The following is a 23,809-nucleotide window of genomic DNA, read 5'->3' as shown; positions in this document are numbered from 1 at the left end:
ATGGAAAGAAGAGAATTGATGTGAGATATGTTGGGGGAGGGGAGAAAAGAGGCAAGATTTGGCAACTGTTTGGGTAAAAGAAATGAAGAATCAAGGATGACATCAAAGTTTCAAACTTGGGCAATGGAATCATACTCTCAACAGAAACAGGGAAGTTTGAAAGAGTAATGGGTTTAACTATTGTTCTATTAGAAAGCAGGAGGGATGGTATTTCAGGGAAGCCTGAAGGGATTTGCATGAACTGATTCTTAGTGAAATGAGCAGAACCAAAAAAAACACTGTATACCCTAACAGAAACATGGGAGTGATGTTCAACCTTGAAGGACTCGCTCATCCATCAGTGCAACAACCGGGAACAATTTGGGGCTGTCTGCAAAGGAGTACTATCTGTATCCAGATAAAGAGCCATGGAGTTTGAACAAAGTTCAAGGATTATTCCCTTTAATTTAGGAAAAACAAGATATCTTATTGTCAGACCTTGTTATCTCTTAGACTTTTTGTCTCTTCCTTAAGGATATGATTTCTCTCTCATCACACTCAATTTGGATCAATGTACAACATGGAAACAAAGTAAAGACTGACAAATTACTTTCTGTGGGGGTTGGGGGAGGGAAGTAAGATTGGGGGGAAAATAATATCTTTAATAAAAAAGATAAAGGTCCTAACTTTCACAGATAAAGGAGAAGTTTAAGCTAAAGAAACCTACCTTATAAGACAGAACTTTGATTAGGATGATTTTGCTAGTTTAGTAAAAAAAAAATAAGAATAAGAAAAAATGAATTTTCTTTCAGTAAAATGAGTGAAGAAAAGTCAAACCTCACAGTTGGAATGATAAATGAAAAGTTCCAAACTCCTCATAAAACAGAAAATTACAGATTGGAACAAAAAGATAAATCCAAAAATATATTGCATTCAGAAAACGTGTTGACCAAGATTAGATAGATAGATAGATAGATGGTGAATTATGTAAAATAACATACCATTTTAATATGGTGAAAAGTTTTGCAGCTTCTTGTGGCCACCAGGCCATAAGTTTGGCCAAGTTTTCAACAAAAATGTAGTCAAAAATAATAAAATAAAATTTAACATACTGCTTCCCCTTCAGGAAAAGTAGGGGCAGTATTAATGATATTGAAGTTGAATTATAATCAGAAAGTAATAAAAGAGTTAAATAAAATCAATATGTTATTCTGAATGGCTATATAAGAAAAGTTATGTCATAATTAAATTTATAGGTACCGAATAATTTTGTGGAATAATAAAAAGAATAAATATATATATTATATATATATATAAGAGTAATGGGTTTAGAGGAAAACACTGTTTTGGATATATTGAGTTTGAGATACCTATAGCAAATTGGAAGTTGGTGATTAGTAGGTACTGATACTGCTGATGACCTTGAGCAAATCAGCCACCCTGGGTCTCAATTTCCTTATCTGTGTCACATAAAAATCATCACTGAAGAGAAATTCAGGCACAAAATTCCAAACATAATCTATTTATTAGTAAGACCAGCAGTTACCAATAATAGAGGTCAATGGTCCCTCAGTGACCAGAGATACTGTATAACCAAAGCAATTTTTTAAGGACTTTAGTGATTTCATAAGGGCAAATGATACAAACTAAGCTAAGACTGTGATTAATCTATAATAAAGGCAAAGGATGCCTTTATATCACATTGACTTGGCAAGAAGAAGTCTTCAGAATCCATAGCAATGGGGAAAACACAGAGTTGAACAGCATCCTCTGGAAAGTTCTATACCAAATACCACTCTATACTAGAGAGACCCAATGCTGGGCAAAACATCTCCTGACCAGGTTGACTCACCTACCACTTATTTCCTTTATCCGCCTCATGAGACAGGACCCTTAAAATTAGAATACCTAAACTCTACTGCTGAAACCTTTACAATTAAATCCAAATCTGATCCATAGATATGTTCCAGTGATTAACTAAAAACTCTTAACAATTAATCAATCAGAAATCAATAATCAGTTTTACATTTATAAGATCAAGGGGTTGAACTAGATGGCTTCAGAAATCCCTTTCAGTTCTAAGTTTGATCCTACAATTATGATTCTTTGACTGAAGTTTATGAGAGATTTCAAAGTCTGGATATATTGATCTGGGAATCATTTACACAGAGATGATAGCCAAACCCCAAAGAATCTGATGATATCACCAAATGAAATCATATAGAGAAGAAGAAGAATAAGGACCAAATGCAGAGTCTTGGGTTTACACTGTCAGTTAGAGGGTGTGCCATGTGTGTATGATGAGATTGAGAAGGATTCTGAGAAGCAGCAGGTACCCAGGTAGGAGGAGAACAGATAGAGAGCAGTGAAAAACGCAGGGAGAGACAGGTCAGCAATATTAGGTGCCACAGAGAGGTCAAAAAGGATGAGAATTGCAAAATGATCACTAGATTTGGTAATTTAGAAATTACTGGAGAAAGACTTAGCTGAATGATGGCACAAAAAGTGCAAAGGTTTGAGAAGAGAGTGGGAAGAGAGGAAGTAGAATCAGAGAGCTTTTTCCTAGGATTTTGGCTGTGAAGAAGAAAGATAAAGGATAAGCCTTAGGCAGTGGTAGGATTTAATGAGGGGTTTTAATGGATAGGAAGTGTCTTAGACATGTTGGTAGTCAGTAGGGAAGAAACCAGAAAATATGCGAAGCTTGAAGATAAGAGAGATAGGGGATGATTATGAGTACAGTCTTCTAGAAACAATGAAAAGGGATGCAATCAAGGATACCCATAGAGGGTTTGGTCTTGGCAAAGACAAGGACCACCTCATCAGATCCTGGAGTAAAGAAGAAGATGGGGGAATGAGGAATACCCATGATTTTTTTGAGATATAGAAGAGAGAAGAGGAAATCACAGCAAATGAACTTATTTTTTTCAGTTTAAAAAAAGTGAGATGAAGTCCTCAACTGAGAAGGATGGGGTAGGAGGTGGTATGGGAGGCTTGCAAAGAGAAGGTTTGTAATAGCCATTATAGGTAAAGACTCAATTAGGGGGAAATAAAAAAGATTGCTTTGCTACAATAAGAGTCAAAATGAGGTTAGATAACAAAATTTTAGTGGAACCAGTTGGCTCAGGTTTGGGAGCTTTTCCAGTTCCTTTCAGTAGCACATCAGTAGGAGCAGAAGAGAAAGAGTTAGAGTTTGGCCAGGCATAAGTGATGATAGGACAGTAGAGCAATGAATTTTAAAGGACAGTGTAAAATTTGAATGGAGTAGCTCCAAGTCTGAGACTAGGAATGGAAAAAAGGGAAGTTGGAGCAGAGGAATGACAAAAAAGTAGTTTTGAGAGGCTAAAGGGACAGGAGGTATCAGAATAATTCTTTCAGGGGGGGACAGAAGAGGTCAGACTATATCATACTGTTCATAAAAGGGCATTTCATATCTTTTTTCCTTGACTTTGCACCAGTTATGTTCAGCAACAAGAATGCCCCTAAGGTCTTCATCCTGGGCCATCATCAGTTCTCCTGATATATGTCCTACCATTGGACTCAGATGATTCTAGAGAAGAGAGTGAACCTGGTCATTTTGCACAGCCCTGACTCACTTAAATCCAGTTCACTTAAGTAAGGACATCAGCTTCCTGAGGTAATAGTTCTTCTTTGAGAGCAAACATCAACATTTAGAACTCCTAGTTTCTTTCAGAACTCAGTTCAATTTCTGACTTCTACATGAAGCTCTTTTTTGATACCTCAAAAAAACTAATATTTCCCCACCCCCAAAAAATCTCTTAGTATCTATTTGTGCTTATTTTATAGATCTACATGCATACATATTTTCCCCATAGAATGTAAGCTAAATGAGGGCAAGAACTAGGGTACTTAATGTTTGCTTGCTTCTTTTTCTCTGAATCACAGAGAGATAGATAGACACATTGTGGAAAGAGAGTGAAACTTGGAGTCAGAAGTCCTAGGTTCAAATTTTCTGGTTCTGCAATTTTGTGAAAATGGGCAAGTTGTGGGGCAGCTAGTTGTTGCAGTGCATAAAGCACCAACCCTCGAGTAAGGAGGACCTGGGTTCAAATCCAACCATACACTTAGTTGTGTGACCTTGGTTGAGTCACTTAACCCCATGGCTTTGCAAAAATTATAAATAAATAAATAAATTTAAATGGACAAGTTGTTTAACTTGTTTACAATTCTGTCTTTTTCATTTGTAAAATGGGGTTAATGATATCCCTAGAATCAATTTTATAAAGTTGTTGTCTCAGAGATGATACATGTAGTGTATTATATAAATGTCAACTTTATTATCTTCAAGCTTATCATTGACACCTCTAATGAAACTGCTTTCTACAACCGAAGCCCAAATGTTACTGTGTGATTATAAATAATGAAATACCACCATCTTGGAATAATCAGTTGCAAATAATCAAAAGGACAATAGAAAATGAAAATAGGCTAGAGGATATGCTTTAGTATTTAACTAAATATGACCAGTATGTGAGAAGTAGAGTGAAGGACAGTTTCAAGGGAGCATAGGTGGCACAGTGGATAGAATACTGGACCTGGAGTCAGGGAGACCTGAGTTCAAATTTAACCTTAGACACTATCTACAAGTTTTGTGAACCTGGACAAGTCACTGAACCCCAAATGCCTTCAAAAAATAAAATAAAAAGGAAGGTAAGAAAAAATAAGCATTTATTCATCACCTAATATGTGCCAAGACTTTACAAATATTATCTCGTTTGATCCTCATAAGAATCATGGGAGGTAGATATTATTAATTGCATTTTTCCTCAACCTTAGTTAAGAAACATGCAGACTGGGACGGCTAGGTGGCATAGTGGATAAAGCACCGGCCCTGGAATCAGGAGTACCTGGGTTCAAATCCGGTCTCAGACACTTAATAATTACCTAGCTGTGTGGCCTTAGGCAAGCCACTTAACCCTGTTTGCCTTGCAAAAAAAAAAAAAAAGAAACATGCAGACAGATTAAAGGACTTACCTAGAGTCACAGAGCTAGTAAATAGTCTCTGAGGCCAGAGTTTTAACTCAAATCTGGTAAATCTCAATTATCATTTGTTTGACCAATTCAAGGAGATGGAAATCATCCTTCTGTCCTGCATCTCTAGATTTCTTCCTTTCTGATCATAATTGTAGAGAATATAGAGGAATGGCAAACGGCTTGAGGTCAGGAGGCCTGGCTTCAGAGCATAATGCTCCTACTTTGGTCATTGAGTTTAATTACCATCTCTATGGTAGATTTTCAGCTCTACCTTTCCTGCCCCAATTTCTCTACTGACCTTCAAACTTGCATCTTCAACTTCAACTTTCAGTTATCTTGAATTGGATATCCAATAACCATCTTAAGCTCAACATGTCCAAAACAGAATGCATTATCTTTCCCCCGCCAAACCCACCTCCATCCCTAACTTTCTACTACAGAGGACAACACCATCCTCCCAGATACCCAGGTTCACAACCTTGGAAGCATCCTGGATTCCTCATTTTCTTTTATATCCTATTGCCAACGCTTTGCAACATCTCTCAGATATGCTCCCTTTTCTCCTCTGACACTGCTACCTCTTTAACATGGTCTTCACCACCTCCTGTACTGACTATTGCAACAATCCGTAGGTGGGTCTGCCTGCTTCAAGACTCTCTCCATTCCAATCCAGTTCTCCATTGATTTTCCTAAAATGCAACTCCAATGATGTCACTCCACCCTACTCAATAATCTCCACTGGTTTCCTATTGCTTCAAGAAGCAAATATCCTCTTTCTGGCATTCACAGTCCTTTGTAACCTGTGCTTTACTGATTTTTCAGTCTTCTTACACCTTATTCCCCAATATATAATGTTTGTTCTTCATTCCCAAAGAAGACCATGACATCAGGGAGACGATGCCATGCCAAGCACATGAATTGGATTTGAGTGAGGGGCTATTGTGCTAAGTCACCAGCCTCACCTTCTCCTCCAGAACCATCAGGTTCCAGTGGCCAGATATGAATCAGGATGACTGGGGATGAATGTGAGGCAATCAGGACTAAGTGACTTGCCCAAGGTCACACAGCTAGTAAATATCTGAAGCTGGATTTGAATTCCCATCCTCTTGACTCCAAAGTCAGTGCTCTATCCACTGCACCATCTAGCTGCTCCACTCCCCAGTATATTCTTCTATCCAATGATATTGGTTTCCTGGCTGTTCCTCAAACAAGATACTCCCTCTCTTGGCTCCTGGCATTCTTCCTGACTATCCTCCATGCCTGAATGGCTCTGCCTCCTCTGCTCCCTCTACTGACCTCCCTGACTTCCTTTAAATCCCATCTAAAAATTCCACCTTCTACAGGAAGTTTGCCCCAACCCCTTTCAATTCTAGTACCTTCCCTCTGTTATTTTCTTTATATCCTGTATATAGTGTGCTTTGTAAATATTTGTTTGTATGTCATCTCCCCCTTTGAGTATAAGCTCCCTGAGGGTAAGGATTCTCTTTTATCTTTTTTTTGTATCCCTACACCTAGCCCATAATAATTAATTATTGATTGATTGATTGATTGAATGTCTCTGAACTTCAGTTTTCTTAACTATAAAATGAAGCAAGGAGTCCTAGAAGATAAAGAACTACCCTCAAACTCAAGAGGAAACAGGTTTAAGTCCTACTTCTTACACAGACTGACCGAGTAACCCCCAACAAGTCTCTTCATTGTTCAAGCCCCCTCCCATCTCTTTAAAGTCATAAATGTTCAGTCATGTCCAACTCTTTGTGAGCCTATTTGGAATTTTCTTGGCAGAGATACAGGAGGGGTTTGTCATGTTCTTCATCAGTTTATTTTCCAGGTGAAGAAACTGAGGCAAACAAGGTTAAGTGAATTGTCAGGATCACACAGCTAGTGTCTAAGACTAGATTTGAACTCAGGAAAATGAGTCTTCCTGACTTCAGGTCCTGCACTGAGCTACCTAGCTGCCATAAGTGGCAGAGCTAAGTGATAATCTCCTTCATAAAGGAAATTTCCTCTCTTGTAACTTGCTATAGCAGCAAAATCACGTCTCCCAGAAAAGTCCTCATACTCACCCCAAACACCCAATTCATTGCCCTCACAATATCTCTCCTCTGTATCCTCTTCTCTACACTCACACAAATGACACCCTGACATAGGCCTTCATCACCTCTCTTCCAATGGAACTTTCCCTTGGTCTGCTTGCCTCAAGTCTCTCTCTTTCTCTCCAGTCCATTATCCACTCAGCTATCAAAGTGATTATTCTAAGGTTCAAGACTTACCACAGTACTCCTCTCCTCAATAAATCCCATTGTCTTCCTTTTGCCTCTAGGATCAAATATTAAATCCTGTTTGTCTTTTAAAGAAAAAGATGGCCTTTCAGGGGCCATCCAGGTGGCACATCAGCCCTAGCGTCAAGGGAAGACTTGAGTCCAAATCTGGCCTCAGATACTTGCTAACTAGGCAAGTGACCATGAGCAAGTCACTTAATTCTGATTGTCTCCAAAAAACGTAAGTCTTCACAATCTGGGCCTTTCCTACCTTCTTACTCTGGCAGCTATAGAGGTCTTTTTGATGTTCCTCATAGATGACCTTCATCTAGGGACTGATTTTTCCTAGACTGTCCTGCATGCTGCCTTCCACCAAGAGCTCCCCTAGCTTCCTTCAAGACCATCCAAATTGCACCCCCTGCAACAGGTCTTTCCAAGACCCAATCCTAGTACCTCTCCTGGGAAATGGCCCATATATCTTGTATGGGCAGAACTGTCTCCTCCATTGGACTGTGAGCCAGGCAGGGACTATGTTTTTTGCCTTTTTTTCATACCCCTCGGCACTCGGCTTACATTAAGTTAGGTTTTAATAATTGCTTTCTTTTTTTTTTAATTTTTGCAAGGCAGCAGAGTTAAGTGACTTGCCCAAGGTCACATAGAATAATTGCTTTCTTGATGGTGATACTGCTTCTACATTGCCTATATCACATCACAGTTGTGAAGATCAAATGAGATAATATCTTTTATTATTACCACGTTTGTCCATCTGGTCTGCTGTGGATTGGAAGATATGTGTGTGTGTGTGTGTGTGTGTGTGTGTGTGTAGAAAAAGAGAGTGTTGGAGTGTGTGCCTGTATATACCAGCCAGGGGTCCCACCCCCAAATTCCTAATTAAATATTGTAAACTTGGGGGCTGGTGAGCACTAATTCAGACTCACTAGATAAAGATAAATTCTTTTATTTAAAGATTCCTTGTGTGTTCCTTAGATGCTATCATGGGCTATCATGGGCTTTAATTACTTAAATGTTAAAAGACATTGATGAGTTTTGGGGAAGGAGGGGAGTAACTGGACTGGATGATCTCTAAGGCCTGTCCAACCCTAATTCATGATCTCATGACCCTATGAAATTTCAATAATTTTTCAATTGTGTCTGACTGTGAGTTTCTGGGTTTGGATTTTTTTCAGATATACAGAAATTGTTTGTCGTGTCCTTCTCCAGTAAATCTTACAGATGAAGAAATTAAGGAAAATAGGATTAAATGACTTGCCCAGGGTCATGCAGCTAGTAAAGCTAGATTAGAATTCAAGTCATTCTGACTCTTAGGCTAGTGTTCTATCCACTGTACCACCTAGCGTCCCTGATTCTTTGAGCCTTAGAACATATTAATTCTATATTTAATAAACACCTATTTCATAAAGAGCAGGGTGGTAAGCAACAAAGTTTAGATAAGACATATCAGTCCATGTATATGGCATAAAACACCAATGTAAATAATGACACAACCCAAAATCATTTGTAAAGTTGAATAAGGGAGAAGAACATTACCAGTTAGGAAAATATCTAATGTTTGAGTTGAATTTTAAAGGTTGAATAGGAATTTGACTTCTAAAGAGAGAAATGTAAGTTTATTCCAGGAATTTAAGATAAGAAGAGCAAAAACATGGAATATAGTGCAATAGAAGATAGACTCATTAAATCATTTCTAAATTATACTTGTATGACATTTTTCTATTCAAGGCATCTTTATCTTCAACCCCTCTTTTAACCACTTCATAACTGTAAGAATTGAGAAGGCATCACTCTATCCTTATTACAGAACAAAGTCCAATATGGTGCCATATAATGTGGGGGGGGGGCGGGTTACAAAACCTAGGTTCCAATCCTTCCTCCAAAACTTCACTGGATTACCTCAAACCAGTCACCCTACTTCAGTTTTGGTTTCCTCATCTGTAAAGTTGATAATATTCTTACAAACTCTAATGCAGTAGATAGAAAGCATTAGAGTCAGAAAAACCCAGATTCAAATTCTGGTTCCTGCCTCCACCTCCCTGAGTTCTCAGTAGTTTGGACAACCCTCTAAGACTATAAGTTGCTAATACAGTTACTTCTTTGTGTTGGTTGAGGCAATTTCCTTACTTAGAGTTCCCAACCCCTATGAACTTACAGGGCCACCTCCCCCACCAAGTGTTATAACCTACATCCATCCCTAGAGGTTAAATAACTGAAGTCTCCTCTAGGGTCTCCTCCCAAATTGAGTGTCCATGCTACCTCATCAGTCTTCCAAAATGACCACTGGTTCAATCATGACCCTTTCTCAGTGGTTCCCTGAAACTCATTCTCAAAGGATTCAGGCTCTTTATTTTCCTAGGGGACTGGTGGGTGGCTGAAGGAGTTAAGGGGGCTGCTCCCAAACCCTGGCCTTCTCCCCACCCCAGCATCTGCAAATACCCTGGTTGGGTTAATGAGAAACCCAGACACCTCATAAGTGACTATACAAACAACTTCTGGGACAACCACTAACTCATTCAGCAGAGAGAGACCCAGGGCTGCCAACACTTTGAGGGAAGATAAGTGAATGGAAAGACCAAGGGGAAAGAGGGTGGGTTTAGAGCAGCCAGTCAACAGAAGAATTTTTTGCGCATTTGTCTGCAAAACTCTCCCTCAAAGTCAAACTCTTAGCAGATTCCTTAGTGAGTCTGAATTAGTGCTCACCAGCCCCCAACTTTACAATATTTGATTAGGAATTTGGGGGCGGGACCCCTGGCTGGTATACACAGGCACACACTCCAATACTCTTTTTCTACACACACACACACACACACACACACACACACACACACACACACACACACACACACATCTGCCAATCCACAGCAGACTAGACGGAGAAACGTGGTCGCTTTCTAAGAGAGACAACTCTTTAGGTAAGTTTGTTCATTTTTTTCTCCTTTTGGTACTTCATACCCTGGTGAAGAGAGAGAAAAAGGGGGAATAGCAGAGCCATGAGTCAGAGAGGAATCATCTTCTCTCCTAGCCACTAACGCTGGTGATAGTTCCAGGGATGCTGAAGTGAGGAAGGGGTGGGGAGAGAAGGGTTGCAGGATTTCCTTTGGTGGGTGTCTACCTTGGACTTTTCCACCTGGGGGCTCCTAAAGTTCTTGTCTGTGGAAAAGTGAAGGGCCAGGTAAGTGCATAGGACAACTGAGTCCTTTTCTCTTTTTTTTTTTTTTTGATATTTTATTTATTTTTGTAACTGCATGCAAAGATAGTTTTCAACAATCATTTTTTGTAAGGTTTTGAGTTTCATATTTTCTCCCTACCTTCCCTTCCCCCTCCTGTGGCAGAAAGAAATCTAATATGGGTTATATGTGTATAACTATTTTATACATATATCCATATTAATCATATTGTGAAAGAAGAATCAAATCAAAAAGGGAAAAATCATTAGAGGGGCGGAAAATATAATACATTAGACAACTTTTAAAAATTGAATAAAGTAAGCTTTAGTTCCTTCTCTGGATATGGATGCTATTTTCTATCACAAGTCTTTTAGAATTACCTTTGGTCATTGTACTGCTGAAATGAGCAAATTCATCATAATTGATCATCACCTAATCTTGCTGTTAATGTGGACAATGTTCATCTGGTTCTGCTCAATTCAGCTGAGTCCTTTTAAATGTCTATTCCCCAGCCCTGTGAGTACCTGCAGCATATTCTAAACAAGGCCAAACAAAATTCTATTTGCTTCCTAGCAAACAGGTGTGGGTTGAAGCCCACCTCAGGAGGAATGTAGGTAAGGGGTTCTGTTGTTATTAGACAGTTATTCATCCAGATATGGAGGTATTAGTTTCTCAGGCTCAAGAGGAATATGGTTAAAGAGTCCTGCTGCTATTAGGTATTTATTCATCCAGTAATGGAAGTGTTAATTTTTCAGTCTCAGGAGAATGTGTATGAGGGGATTCTTCTGCTATTGGACAGTTATTAATCCACTTATTAATCCAGATGTGAAAATGTTAATTTCTCAGCCTCAGGAGGAATCTGAGTGAGGGGATTCTACTGCTATTAGACAGTTATTGATTCATATCTGGAGGTTTTAATTTCTCAGCCTCAGGAGGAATGTGGATGAGGGGATTCTGCTGCTATTAGGTAGTTATTAATCCACTTATTAATCCAGATGAGGAAATCTCAATTTCTCAGTCATAGGAGGAATATGAGTGAGGGGGTTCTGTTATTAGGTAGCTATTAATACAGATGTGAAGATATTAATTTCTCAGTGATAGATAAAAGGGCAAGAAAGCAGGGGGTGAGGTGAGGATCATAGAAAAGAAGACAGAGAGGGGAGAGGAAGAGGATGTTTCAGTAAAAGAGGGAAGCAGCACACTCAAGAATGATCCCTCCCCCAAAAAATTCCAGTTCTATGTATATGTTTCCCTTACAAAGCTTCAATTTCAGGGGCTATTGCTCTTATTGAGCATACATTCCAGAGTTATGTCTTAAATAGGAAAGAATTGCCTCTGATAGATGGGGGTGGATTGAGGCTCCTGAGAACTGTCCAAGGGAAAAGTAAGGTCTCCAGGCCCTGAAAAGTAGCTTCTTGAAAAGGGACCAATTCTTACCAAAGTGCCTAGTCTGGAAGGAGTGGGAATAGAGACAAAGCTTCTCTATGCCAATCTGTCCCCTCAAAACCTCACACCCCCCCCCAAGGCAGCCACCTTGATCCAGCAGAAGCAGAAAGGTTATGCATGGAAAAATATGTGGTTGGCAGTGGGCAGCTCCATCCATCTTCACTTGTGCCTGGAGCCAAGGGCCAGCCAGCATGCCCAGGCAGTGGGGCAGCTGAGTCTACTCCTAGAGAATACTATGAGCTCTTTGTCTAAAATTCAAGCCTGCTTAAGAACAGGCCAGGGATCATGTTCCCCCAGCAACCCCAAGGGTTGTTGAGACTCAATGACCCTTCCTTAGGAGGTTCCTAGGAGCAAAATTTTGAGGAGACCTCCCTCCATTCCCCCCAGATATATTTGTCTAGAGAAGCCTAGGGAGAAGATATGCCCAGAAAGATACCCCCAAACCCCATGCTACACAAAATTTGGAGTCCTTCTATCTTTTCAGAAGATATAATGAGGCTCTTTCCTCAGTTTTCTATTCTAAGAGACTAGCATTTATACAATATGAACAGTGTTGAGTCTGTAGTCAGGGAATCTGAATTCAAATCCTGGGTCTGTTACTTAGTACTTCTATGACCTTGGGCATTTTAATTCCTCTCTCTGGGTCTCAGTTAGTTCATCTGCAAAATGAAAGAATGTGGTCCTTTCCTGATATGATCCTTTAGGTTGTTATCTTTCCCCAGCTCAGAATCATCAATGTCTAATTTTAAAGAAGAGAATAGTTGTGATGAGAGTACCCTGAAGCTACAACTTCCATTCTCAGGGACCCTCCAATCTGATAAGGAACACATAGGATTAGGGTGTGTGTGAAGATTGAGGATTCATTTCTAGGGATTTGATTCTCCATCTCAGGAAAGTTTCTACCTTCAGTTTTGGGATGGGCACCCAGTTGGAATGAATGAACTCTTGATTTAATTGTACTTGGTGTGCCATTCCTTGATGCCCATTTTCTTCACCTAGGGGACTTCCTAAAAAGTAACACACCTTCTCTGCCCACCAAGTTCTCCTCCAATGTTCTCATCCAATCAATGTGGTTAGCATGGTGGCAGTGGGCCGTGGGGCACCATGGGTGATCTAGGCATGGAGCCGAGAAGCTCAGGTGCCAACATTCAGTGCCCTCTGGAGAGAAAATGACATTCCTAGATCATCTCTGCCAGACAGGTAGCTTGGCAAGAGATGGGTGAATTGGAAGGGGTGATGTCAGCAGGCTGGCGGGCAGGACTACCTGGAAGAGCTGGGGATAGTCAGGTGGTCATAAACTTAGAGTTGGGAAAGATAATCCAATACAATTCCTTCATTTTGCAGATGAGGAAACTGAGGTGAAGTAACATGATCAAGATCACACAAGCAGTAAGCTACTAGGTCCTCTGACACCAAACCCAATTCACAGGTTAACATGTATAAGGAGATGATACTTGAATATAATTACCTTCCCACTTTTGTCTCTTTGGGCCCTGATGGCTCATAGGTAATATCCCTGGGGAGTAGAAAGCCAAGACCCAAATCTGACAGTCAGTGTTCTGGCGCCATTCCCATTTTGTTGGTTCACTATTGGTCCACCTTTCCCTCTGTCACTTCACAAACTGCTAATCAAAGGAATTTTCTTATCATCAGGATGTCTGTTCTACTGAAAAATTAGGTGTTTACCCTGAACACTGGGAAGGGCATCAGGATAGGAAACTCATTCCACAGTTTGAAGTGGTTTGGGCTCAAGAAATCCCTAATCTACTAAGGATACCTAGGCTCTTTCTCCAGATATCCAAATGATTCCACAGAGAAGGGAGGCACCCCATATCCCTTGAGGCATTTCAAATCACTCAAAAGTATTCTTAGGCATCTAGGAAAAACTCAGAGGCCCCTGCAGTCTTGGAGAGGACCCCATTGGAAATATATCACTATCCTTGGAAGCTCTCCCCTAAGAGCTTGCTCAGTTCTGGAGAACTCCAAGCCTGACACTAAAATCTTACCCAACATAAACTTTCAGGGTCCAAAAGGCTCCAAAGGTTCCCCAGGTTTCAGGGGTCAATTTCAAGGTCCTTCCCGACCTGGAAGAATCATATTCCATGGATCATAAAAGAGGGGAAAAGACCCACATGTATAAGAATATTCATAGCAGCTCTTTTTGTGGTGGCAAAGAACTAGAAACAGAGAAGATGCCCAGCAGGTGGTGAATGGCTAAATCAATTGTGGTATATGAATATAATAGAATATTATTGCTCTATAAGAAATGATGAACAGCAAATTTCAGAAAAACCTGGAAAGATTCACAAGAATTGATGCTGAGTGAAGTGAGCAGAATCAGGAACACATTGTATACCTTAATAGCAACATCAGGCCATAATCAACTGTAATAGACTTAGCAAAAGACAATTCTCTAAGACCTGTGATAAAAAATTCCATCCACATCCAGAGGAAGAATTATGGAATCTTAATGCAGATCAAAGCATACACCTTTTTAATTTTGCTTTTTGCTTTTTCCTTCTCGTGTTTTTTTTCTTTTTGTTCTAATTCTTCTTTCACAGTAATATGAAAATGTGTGTATTGTGATTGTACACATATGTAACCTATATCAGATTACTTGCTATCCTAGGCTAGGGGATTAAAGGGAGAAGGGAGAAAACATTACAAAAATTATCCTTGAAAATTATCCTTACATATAATTGGAAAAATAAATAATAAAAAATAAAATACTCTATGGCCATCAGGAGAAGAGCCTTCTAACTTATCCTCTTTTGTGCTCCATACTCTATGTGTCCTTTGGGTCTATATCTCTCAGTACAAAAACCTGAATGGAGTTACTAGAACAAAAGCCAGATAAAAACAGTATGCGTAGGTCCATAGATCATTAAACCAATTTGAAGATCATCCAGTTCAGCTGTTTATTCTTACAAATAAGGAAGACAAGATTCAGGGAGAAGCAATGTCTTGTTTGGGATCCCAGAACAGTGAGATCCTGGTGGAACTGAAATCCAGTTCCTGCCCTTGGGGAATTTTCAATCTGACAGGGAACATTTGGTCTGGTCTCTTAGAAAAGATGTGGTCCATCTCCTGATTTCTCTGGCTTCCTAAAATCCCATCTTCTAAAAGAAGACTTTCCCAACCTCTCTTGATTCTAGTGCCTTCCTTTTCTTTTCATTTTCTATTTTTCCTATATTAAAAAAACAAACAAACTTGTTTTTACATATTTGTTTGCTTCTTGTCTTCTCCTTCAGACTGGGAGCTCCATGTAAACAGGGACTATCTTTTGTTTCATTTTGTATCCCCCACCTCTTATCATAGTTTCTAGAACATAGAGCACATAGTATAGTTCCTGCCCACTTTATCACTGGTGATCTGGTTGCCATAGAGAGAGATCCAGGAGTCCAGTGGCATTGTCAAAGACAGCTTTGACCGAGTCTTAGTCTGATGAAAGACCTGATCTCTACCCTTAGAAAATTCAGTCTTAGAAAAAGGACATAGTCCCTGCCTTTTGTTTGCTTCCAATCTGATGCAGACAGGCAGACAGAAGTCACACCTTACCCTAGTTACAGACCCCAAACTGTTCAAACAAGACTCCAGGGGACCAATAATGAAGTATGCCACCTATTTCCTGACAGAGAACTAATAGACAAATATGTAGAATGAGACACACATTTTTGGAAAGGCCAATATGAGAGTTTGTTTCACTTGACTACTACATTTGTTAAAAGGGTTTTGTTTTTCTTTTCCTTCCCCAACCCCAATCCATTGGATAGAGGGAAGGAGAAACGAGTGGGGAGGGAAAGGAAATGAGTGTTTATTAATTGAAAAATAAAAGAAGACATCATAGCAAATAATAGTCACATTCCTGCTCACTCTGTCCTCTCTCCTTTAACAGGTACTAGACACACAATGCAGTGGGTGTCTCTGCTGCTTCTGGCTGGGCTTTCCTCCATCTCCTGGGCTCAGTATGAAGATGATAATCACTGGTGGTTCCACTACCTCCGAAGCCAGCAGTCGACATATTACGATCCCTATGACCCATATGAGCCTTATGAGCCCTATCCCTATGGAGTGGAAGAAGGTCCTGCCTATGCCTATGGCAGTCAGCCTCCCCCAGAGCCCCGAGATTGCCCCCAAGAATGTGACTGCCCTCCCAACTTCCCCACTGCTATGTATTGTGACAACAGAAACCTCAAGTACCTGCCTTTTGTCCCTTCCCGAATGAAGTATGTCTACTTCCAAAACAACCAGATCTCAGCCATTCAGGAAGCTGTCTTTGACAATGCCACTGGACTCCTCTGGATCGCTCTCCATGGCAACCAGATCACCAGTGATAAAGTGGGCAGGAAAGTCTTCTCCAAGCTGAAGCATCTAGAGAGGCTGTACCTGGACCACAACAACCTGACCCGGATGCCTGGCCCCCTGCCCCGATCGCTGAAGGAGCTCCATCTCGACCATAACCAAATCTCCCGAGTTCCCAACAATGCTCTGGAGGGGTTGGAGAACCTAACGGCTCTATATCTCCAGCACAATGAGATCCAAGAGGTGGGGACTGCCATGAGGGGCCTCCGATCTCTGATCATGTTGGATCTGAGTTATAACCACCTCCGGAGGCTGCCAGATGGACTGCCTGCAGCCCTTGAACAGCTGTACCTTGAGCACAATAATGTCTTCACTGTTCCAGACAGCTATTTCCGGGGGTCACCCAAGTTACTCTATGTGCGTCTGTCTCACAACAGTCTTACCAACAATGGGCTGTCCACCAACACCTTCAATGCCAGCAGTCTCCTTGAGCTTGACCTCTCCTACAACCAGCTGCAAAAGATACCACCAGTCAATACCAACCTGGAGAATCTCTACCTTCAAGGAAATCGAATCAATGGTGAGTCCTTAGGAATGTGAAAGAGGGATAATTGGCATTTTTGTTTTTATTTGTTTTGAGACTAAGTCCTCCTTTTTCTACCCAGGCTGAAAATTTAGTGACCTCTCATGGGACCAGTCCCAGTACCCACTGGGGTGGTTTGCTTCTCCTTAGAACAGACTGACACCACCCTCACCACCACCACCACCACCAAGAACTTACCATATTGATACCAGACTTAGTGCAGGCATCAGATGGGCTTAACTCACTATAACTCAGAATTCCTGGGGCTCAAGGGACCATCTGGCCTCAGCCTCCCTAGTAGCAGGGATTGCAATCATGTGCCCGTATCCTGGGTGGATTACTGGCTTTTAAAAAGCTTTACAGAGCTCTAGACTTTTGGCAATCCTAATTGGAGTTGGAGGAAATTCATTTAGGAGAAAGTAACACAAGTGGTATGTTATATTAGAAGCAAAGCAAAGAACCCTACTTGTCAAACTTAGAGTATACAGAAAATTTGTAATGTCATATGGAAGCTACATTCCTGAGACCACTAGCTGCGGGTCATGTTTAATTACCTATAGGCCAATATTATAAAATACTACAAGGTGTCAAGAAATGCTGAATCCTTGGACCATAGCAAAATACAATAACTCTTGAGTCTCATAATTTGCATTTGTTTGGATTTCTGTGTGTTGTTAACATTTTTATCTCAGCCTGCAGTCCTTTAGGGTATAAGTCCCAGATTTATCATCACCAGTTAATAAATGGGTCTTTTAACTTGTTTTCTTTTTTCCATCTGATAAACCTCCATTCTTCATTTGCACTTTAAGACAGAGTATTCTAATTATAGATATCTGTTTTAAATTCTCTAGAAGTACCTTGAAAATCTCAAAAACCTTCAGAGAGCCCTTTGTTTACTTAGAGAGTCTTTCCTGGTAGGACACATCCATTATGGATCCCTCCTAGAACTTCTTGAAATCTTAATAAATATGTTTATCTAACAGGCCAGACCCATAAACACAAGGTAAAATGATTTATTTTTATTGGTTACATCAGGAATCAGCTCTGGATTTAAATTCTGGCTTCAGTTCTAAGACCCCACTTACCACTCACGGAAGAGTCATAACTAAAATTATATATCCCTTTTCAGAACCTGTTTCCTCCTACCTGTAAAATGGCAGACAATAATATATGTCTACTTCACAGGGTTGTTTTAAGAAAAAGAATAATACAAACAATTAAAATACAAACAATAAAACAAATATATAGTTATAGGAGATTTTGAGACTTGCAAAGTATTTTATGTTTTCTCATTTGATATAGTACCTACTTCATAAAACAAACTGTATACACACACACACACACACACACACACACACACACACACACACATATATATATATATATACATCTGCATCATATACATATATATTTGGTGACTTGACCAGTTTCACACCATTAATTATTGTCTGAAGAGATATTTTCATTTAAGTCTTCCTGACTCATGTCCAGAATCCTAACCATTATGTCTAACCACTTTGTAAAGCTTAAAGATTGAAATAAGTATGAATTATTATTGTGGACAAGTCACAGTGACTTTAGCCCCCTAACTAGTGGGTAGAAGGCAAGTGAATCAACAAGCTTCCTCTTTCCTAAATGCTTCTATATCCATAGCTATCTAAAGTAAAAAGATCCAGCCTACAGCCCTCTAAGAACTTTCATTCTGAGACCACAACTGGTATAGATAGTGAATGAAGCCTAGTTTTGTATTGATTATCCTGGTGTTTTTCAACTTCTTTTCCTAATGAGGTCTCACATTTAACAGAACCCAACCCCTATAGAAACCTTTAGAGTTCTTAATCCCAGTTGGGATTAAACCAAGAACTGGGCCAGCATGTAACCCCCCTTCTGGTAGCAGTCAAATTCTCTTCTCCCTGAGGAAAATAGGATTCATCAATGGCCCCAGGCAAAGGATTTTGAAAACAGTGACTGGTGGGAGAGAACTGCACAATCAGCTTGTGGCTTTTTAGAAGGGTACCTAGTCCCCAAAACACAGAAGGAAGAGTGGGATGGCGAGAAGATAACAAAGTTTGGGAAAAATCTGTTTCACCATTGACTTTCAGCCCAGGCCAGTTTTCATGAAAACCTTCTCACTTCTCCTGGGACCAGAAGACCCAAAGGAATCTTTTTCCAAGATGCCTATTCTGCAAAAGACCGAATATTCATGCATTCAGCTATGTTGGGCCACCTTAAAGTTAGCATTTTCAATAGGAGTTCTCATCCCTCATCCAGAGCTATCTGGGTTTTCTGACTGACCCCAAGGGTTCACCTTGAATATATGACCAGAAAAACCTGTGTCCAATCCTTAGGGTAGAAGGGATGACTCTATCCCTTCTATCTCTAGGTAAGACCAAATACCCAGTGTCCCTTAAAACTCTCCAGAGAAGGAAATCACCTTCTTGAATACTCTGAGAACATCTCTCTTCTATTTTAAATTTTCTGCTTCCCCAAGTCCCTCTGACATTATAAAACTAAATACCATATCTCTTATCATCAATGGAAATTACTTTCCACCACTCACATAAAGACAGTGGGAAATAATGAGAAAAATAGAGCACCAGACTTGAAGTCAAAAAGACCAGGGTTCAAATCTTACCTCAAAAATTTAGTCTGTGTGGGGTGGCTAGGTGGCACAATAGAGCATGGGCCCTGGAGTCTGGAATAACTGAGTTCAAATCCAACCTCAGACACTTAACAATTACCTAGCTGTGTGGCCTTGGGCAAGCCACTTAACCTCATTTGCCTTGCAAAAACCAAAAAAAAAAAAAAAAAAAAAAAAAAAACTTGTCCTATGACTCTCTTGCAACCTCAGGTTCTTCTTTTTTGAAAAATGAAGGAATTGTACTCAAGGGACTCTAAATTTCCCTCTGATTCTGATGCTCTGATCTTTTCCAGGACTGAAGACTCATTTAAAGAGACTACTCCTAGCTTTATTTTCTCCAGATCAAATAACTCTAATTCCTTATTCCTTTTGGTCCCACTTACATGAATACTATTCTTTTACTGCAAAGATGCAGAAACTATGGCCCAGATAAGGGACAGGGTTTACCCAAGCTTACACAGACTATAAAAAAAACTAGCAAGCCATGAATCTAATTTTCATTTAATGGGTTTCCACAGTTTAGCACTTAAAGAATTATTGACTGATCTTTATCCTTGCTCTGAGAGCTAAAAAGGACCTTAAAGGCTACCTAGCTCAATCCCCTCATTGTGAAGGTGGGAAAACTGAGGCACAGGGACAAGAAGTGACTTATTCAAGTAAGTAAGCAGGGTTAGGAATTAAACATAAGACCTCTGACTCCAAATATAGTCTTTTTTTAACTATATTAATTTGCCTTCTATCCATGGACCTTATAAACAGCAACCTGGGGAATGAGGATGATCAAAATTCTAATACCCAATAGGCATGGGGTAGAGTGATGGACAGGCTGCTCTCTCCCTGCCCCCTCCTTCCATCAGCATATCCTTTAGCTTTTCCAGCTTGGCAACAGCAGAGGAACACAGCTCAGAATGTTATTCCAAAACCCTGGGATCCACTGAAGCAGGGCGGGTGCAGTAGGAAGAATTTGGAAAGACTTAGGTCAGTGTTTAATCTGGGTTGAGAAATGTCTTCCCGCCGTCTCGGAGCAGAAGCCCTATCCTATTCATCATCCCTCCTTCGAGGCAAATAGAGGGGCTCTGAATGTCTATCATGTGGAAAAGAATCTACAGATGCTCTGTACATAAATATATACCTATCTACATGGGCACATAGTTATGTATATAAACATTTGTAGCTCAGGTGGTTAACACTGTCTGGGCATCTTGACAAAGCATTCCTACCTGAGGCTGCCCAGGTCTGGGACAGAGAATCTATTACTAAGCCTCCAGCCCAGTTCCAGATTGAGCCGTGAGTACAGTTTGGTTTGAGTCACCATACCCTGGACTCCTTCTGCTCCCAGTGTAGTCCTTCAGCCCAGATTAAGACAACCTTAGGAAATTTTCTAGACACAGTCCTTTCTTGTACTATCTTATCTGTTCTGGGAGTAGATGAGCTCTCCAAACGTCATAGGAGTCCAAAAAATAGTTTAGATTATGCCACTGTTTTCTGGAAGATCTCTGAGAAATGATATTTTCCAACCTCCCCAGTAACTCTTTCCAGGGTCTGGAACAATTTCAGTAGTCTGGAAATTCTTGCTTATGTCTCAGTACAGATCCAGAGGCCACGTAGTATAGTTCCTTAAGGGAGGATCTGGGTTCAAATCCCACTTCAAACATTAACTAGCTATATTTATCCCTGGGTAAGTTATATAATTTCTCTGTACCTCAGTTTCCTTACCTGTAAAATGGGGGTAGGAAGTAGACTTGATAGCCTCTAAGGTTCTTTTATGATCCTCTGCTTCTGGGCTGTAGTTTCAACTCTTCTGCTCTATTCATGGGAATCAAAAATAATTCTATTAATATTAGTTGAAACCTAATGAAATTAATTAAAATAACCCCATTAATTGTCCTCCATCTCTTCTCCTGAGCAACTGATTCAAACTATTTTCTTTTTTTTAAAGTTTTTGCAAGGCAAATGGGGTTAAGTGGCTTGCCCAAGGCCCCACAGCCTAATTTGAACTCAGGTACTCCTGACTCCTGGGCCTGTGCTGTATCCACTGCACCACCTAGCCACCCCAATTCTATTTTCATGAGTCCTCATCTATACCCTTTTGCTCTCCAAATGATTTCTTTCCCTTCTTTCAAATTCCTTCTCCCAAATTCATAGAATGTTAGAGCTGAAAAAGGTCTTAGATTTTATAGTTCAATCTCCTGATTGTGACAGATAAGGAAACTGAGGACCAGACCTTTTTCCAAGGTCATGCAGCTAATTAGGTAGCAGAACTGGTACTAGAGTGCAGACCTTCAGGAAGACTCATCTTCAAGCACTGAAATCTTACCTCAAATACTAGCTATGAACAAATCATTTAACCCTGTTTCCTTTAGTTCCCTCATCTATAAAATGAACTAGAGAGGAAAAGACAAATTACTCTAGTATCTTTGCCAAGAAAATCCCAAATAGGGACATGAAGAGTTTAACACAACTGAAACAACTCAACAGCAACACCTTTTGCTCCCTCTATATCTCAGGGTTATATGATCATAGAGTCATAAATTTAAAGTTGGAAAGGACTTAGGATTCCAAATCCCTCATTTACAGATGGGGGGAAATAAGTACATAAAATTTAATACATATGTTCAAGGTCACATGGTTAATAAGTATCTGAGATAGGATTTGAACTCAGATCCTTCAGCCTCAGAGTTCAATGCTCCATCAAACACACCATGCTTTACTTTCTAGTCCCCAAACTGAGACCTCTCCATCACTTTTGAAAGCCAGAAAGTCCCCACTAACTGGGGGGAGGAGGGGAGGAGGGAAATGAATCTGAGGAAAGCAGTTCTAATATCACTCAAGATCAGTTTTCCAAGCAGGCTCTAATTACATGGAAATCATCCCACACTTGACAGGAAATATCTTAAACAACATCTAAAGGGAGGGTCCAAAGTCATTTTCTCCAAAATTTATGTATACTATTTTCTATTTAAGGGGCCATAGAGGCCACTGAAGCTTTTCAGGGCTGTCAGAACATTAGTCAACAATGGAGCAGGCAACGACCTGGGCTTGGATCTTTCCCTGTGGATTGTTTACATAGCAGGTCAGATTGAGAACTAAGAAAAACTCAAAGTTTCTCATTGCATCCAGGGCCATCTCCAGTCATCCTGTTTCATCTCTGGCCACAGGACCCATATGATTCCAGGGGAGAAAGTGATGTTGGTGACTTAGCACAGCAATCCCCTCCCTTAAATTCAATTCACTTGCATCCCTGATGTCATAGCCTTCTTAGAGAACAAATGTCAATCAGCAACAACAGGCAACTAACTTCAAAGACTGCAAAGAGATGCCAAATTTATCCAAAATAGTAAGTGTGATGAGAGGGCAGGATCATTTTGTCCAACTGAGGCCAACCAGAGAGAGAATGAGACTGTAAAGAAAATTATTAAAGTTAAACCTACAGAATCAGGTTGTTATTAGGATTGAACTAGGGCAAACCATATGGTACAATAAGAATAAAAAATGACTCATAAGCAGTATACCTTAATTTCTAGACCTTGCCCTATCACTAACTAGCTATGTGATCCTGGGGAAGTTCTGTGAATTTGCTAAACTTCAGTTTACTCATCTGTAAAGGACCAGACTAGAATAATCTCTAAGGAATCTTCTAGACATTTAATCTTTCCCCATTAGATTGTAAACTACTTGAGGGTAGGGATTGTCTCTTGTTCTTATTTGCATTCCCAGCACTTAGGTACTTAATAATTGTTGGATTGAATCCTGGAATCCTTCAATTCCTAAGGGAAATCCTTCTTAATCAATCAATAAGCATTTATTAATCACCTACAGATGACCAGGCAAGTCCTAAGCACTAAATAAACATATACAGATCATTAGAGATTGTAAAGAAAAGGGAAAGGGATACACAGCTTTTAAATCTGCAAGAAGCAAAGGAATTCTTTCTTTGACCCCCTTGAGGTCCTTAGCAACCTGAGTGGTCTATGATTTTCAAGTTTTCAAGCTTTCAAAATGAAAGACTCCCTGTTCTCTCCTTTGGCAGAGCACAGACTGGAAAAGAGAGTGTTCTTTATTTATACACCCACCAGGCTCTGATGCTTAGAGGCACTTGTTTCTCGACTCAATCTCCCTCTAATTCCTGTCACTTTCTAGATTTGCAAAATGACAAGAGTGATTGGAGATCTGAATCACTCCATTTCCCGCCTTGCACATTGCAAGGGAGCCCTTCCCCAGGCAGAAGCTAAAAACCACTGTTTCTCATATGCAAGCTTTTCCTCCAAGCTGCTGTTTTGCTGCCCTCTCTGTTTCATGCTTATGACAGAGCAGGAAAAAATGCTCTTTGTGGCTCACCAGAATCTCTAGGACTATGAAGTCTTTAGGTACCTAACTCGTGGAGCTCAGGTCTGCAATTTCAGAGGATGTATTCACTACTTTC

General features: G+C 40.1%; 1 protein-coding gene across 3 annotated transcripts in view; it reads left to right on the top strand.

Annotated features, from left to right (window-relative positions):
* Positions 1–23,809, top strand: part of FMOD (fibromodulin) — a 55,461-nt gene that overhangs the window by 25,425 nt on the left and 6,227 nt on the right. Inside the window, exons 1-2 of one of the 3 annotated variants that reach the window (XM_074222413.1) lie at positions 10,081–10,159; positions 15,756–16,742. In XM_074222413.1, the coding sequence (XP_074078514.1) occupies positions 15,770–16,742 (973 nt within the window). In that variant the 5' untranslated portion in view covers positions 10,081–10,159; positions 15,756–15,769. Of the gene's footprint in view, positions 1–10,080; positions 10,160–10,243; positions 10,420–15,755; positions 16,743–23,809 lie in introns of those variants that run through there. The other 2 variants (XM_074222414.1, XM_074222415.1) reach the window with 2 other exon arrangements.

The sequence above is a fragment of the Macrotis lagotis genome, chromosome 2 (genome assembly GCF_037893015.1).
Source record: "Macrotis lagotis isolate mMagLag1 chromosome 2, bilby.v1.9.chrom.fasta, whole genome shotgun sequence".
In the NCBI taxonomy this organism is placed as follows: domain Eukaryota; kingdom Metazoa; phylum Chordata; class Mammalia; order Peramelemorphia; family Peramelidae; genus Macrotis; species Macrotis lagotis.
Note: the sequence above shows the minus strand (reverse complement) of the source record. Positions and strands in the feature narration are given on the sequence as shown.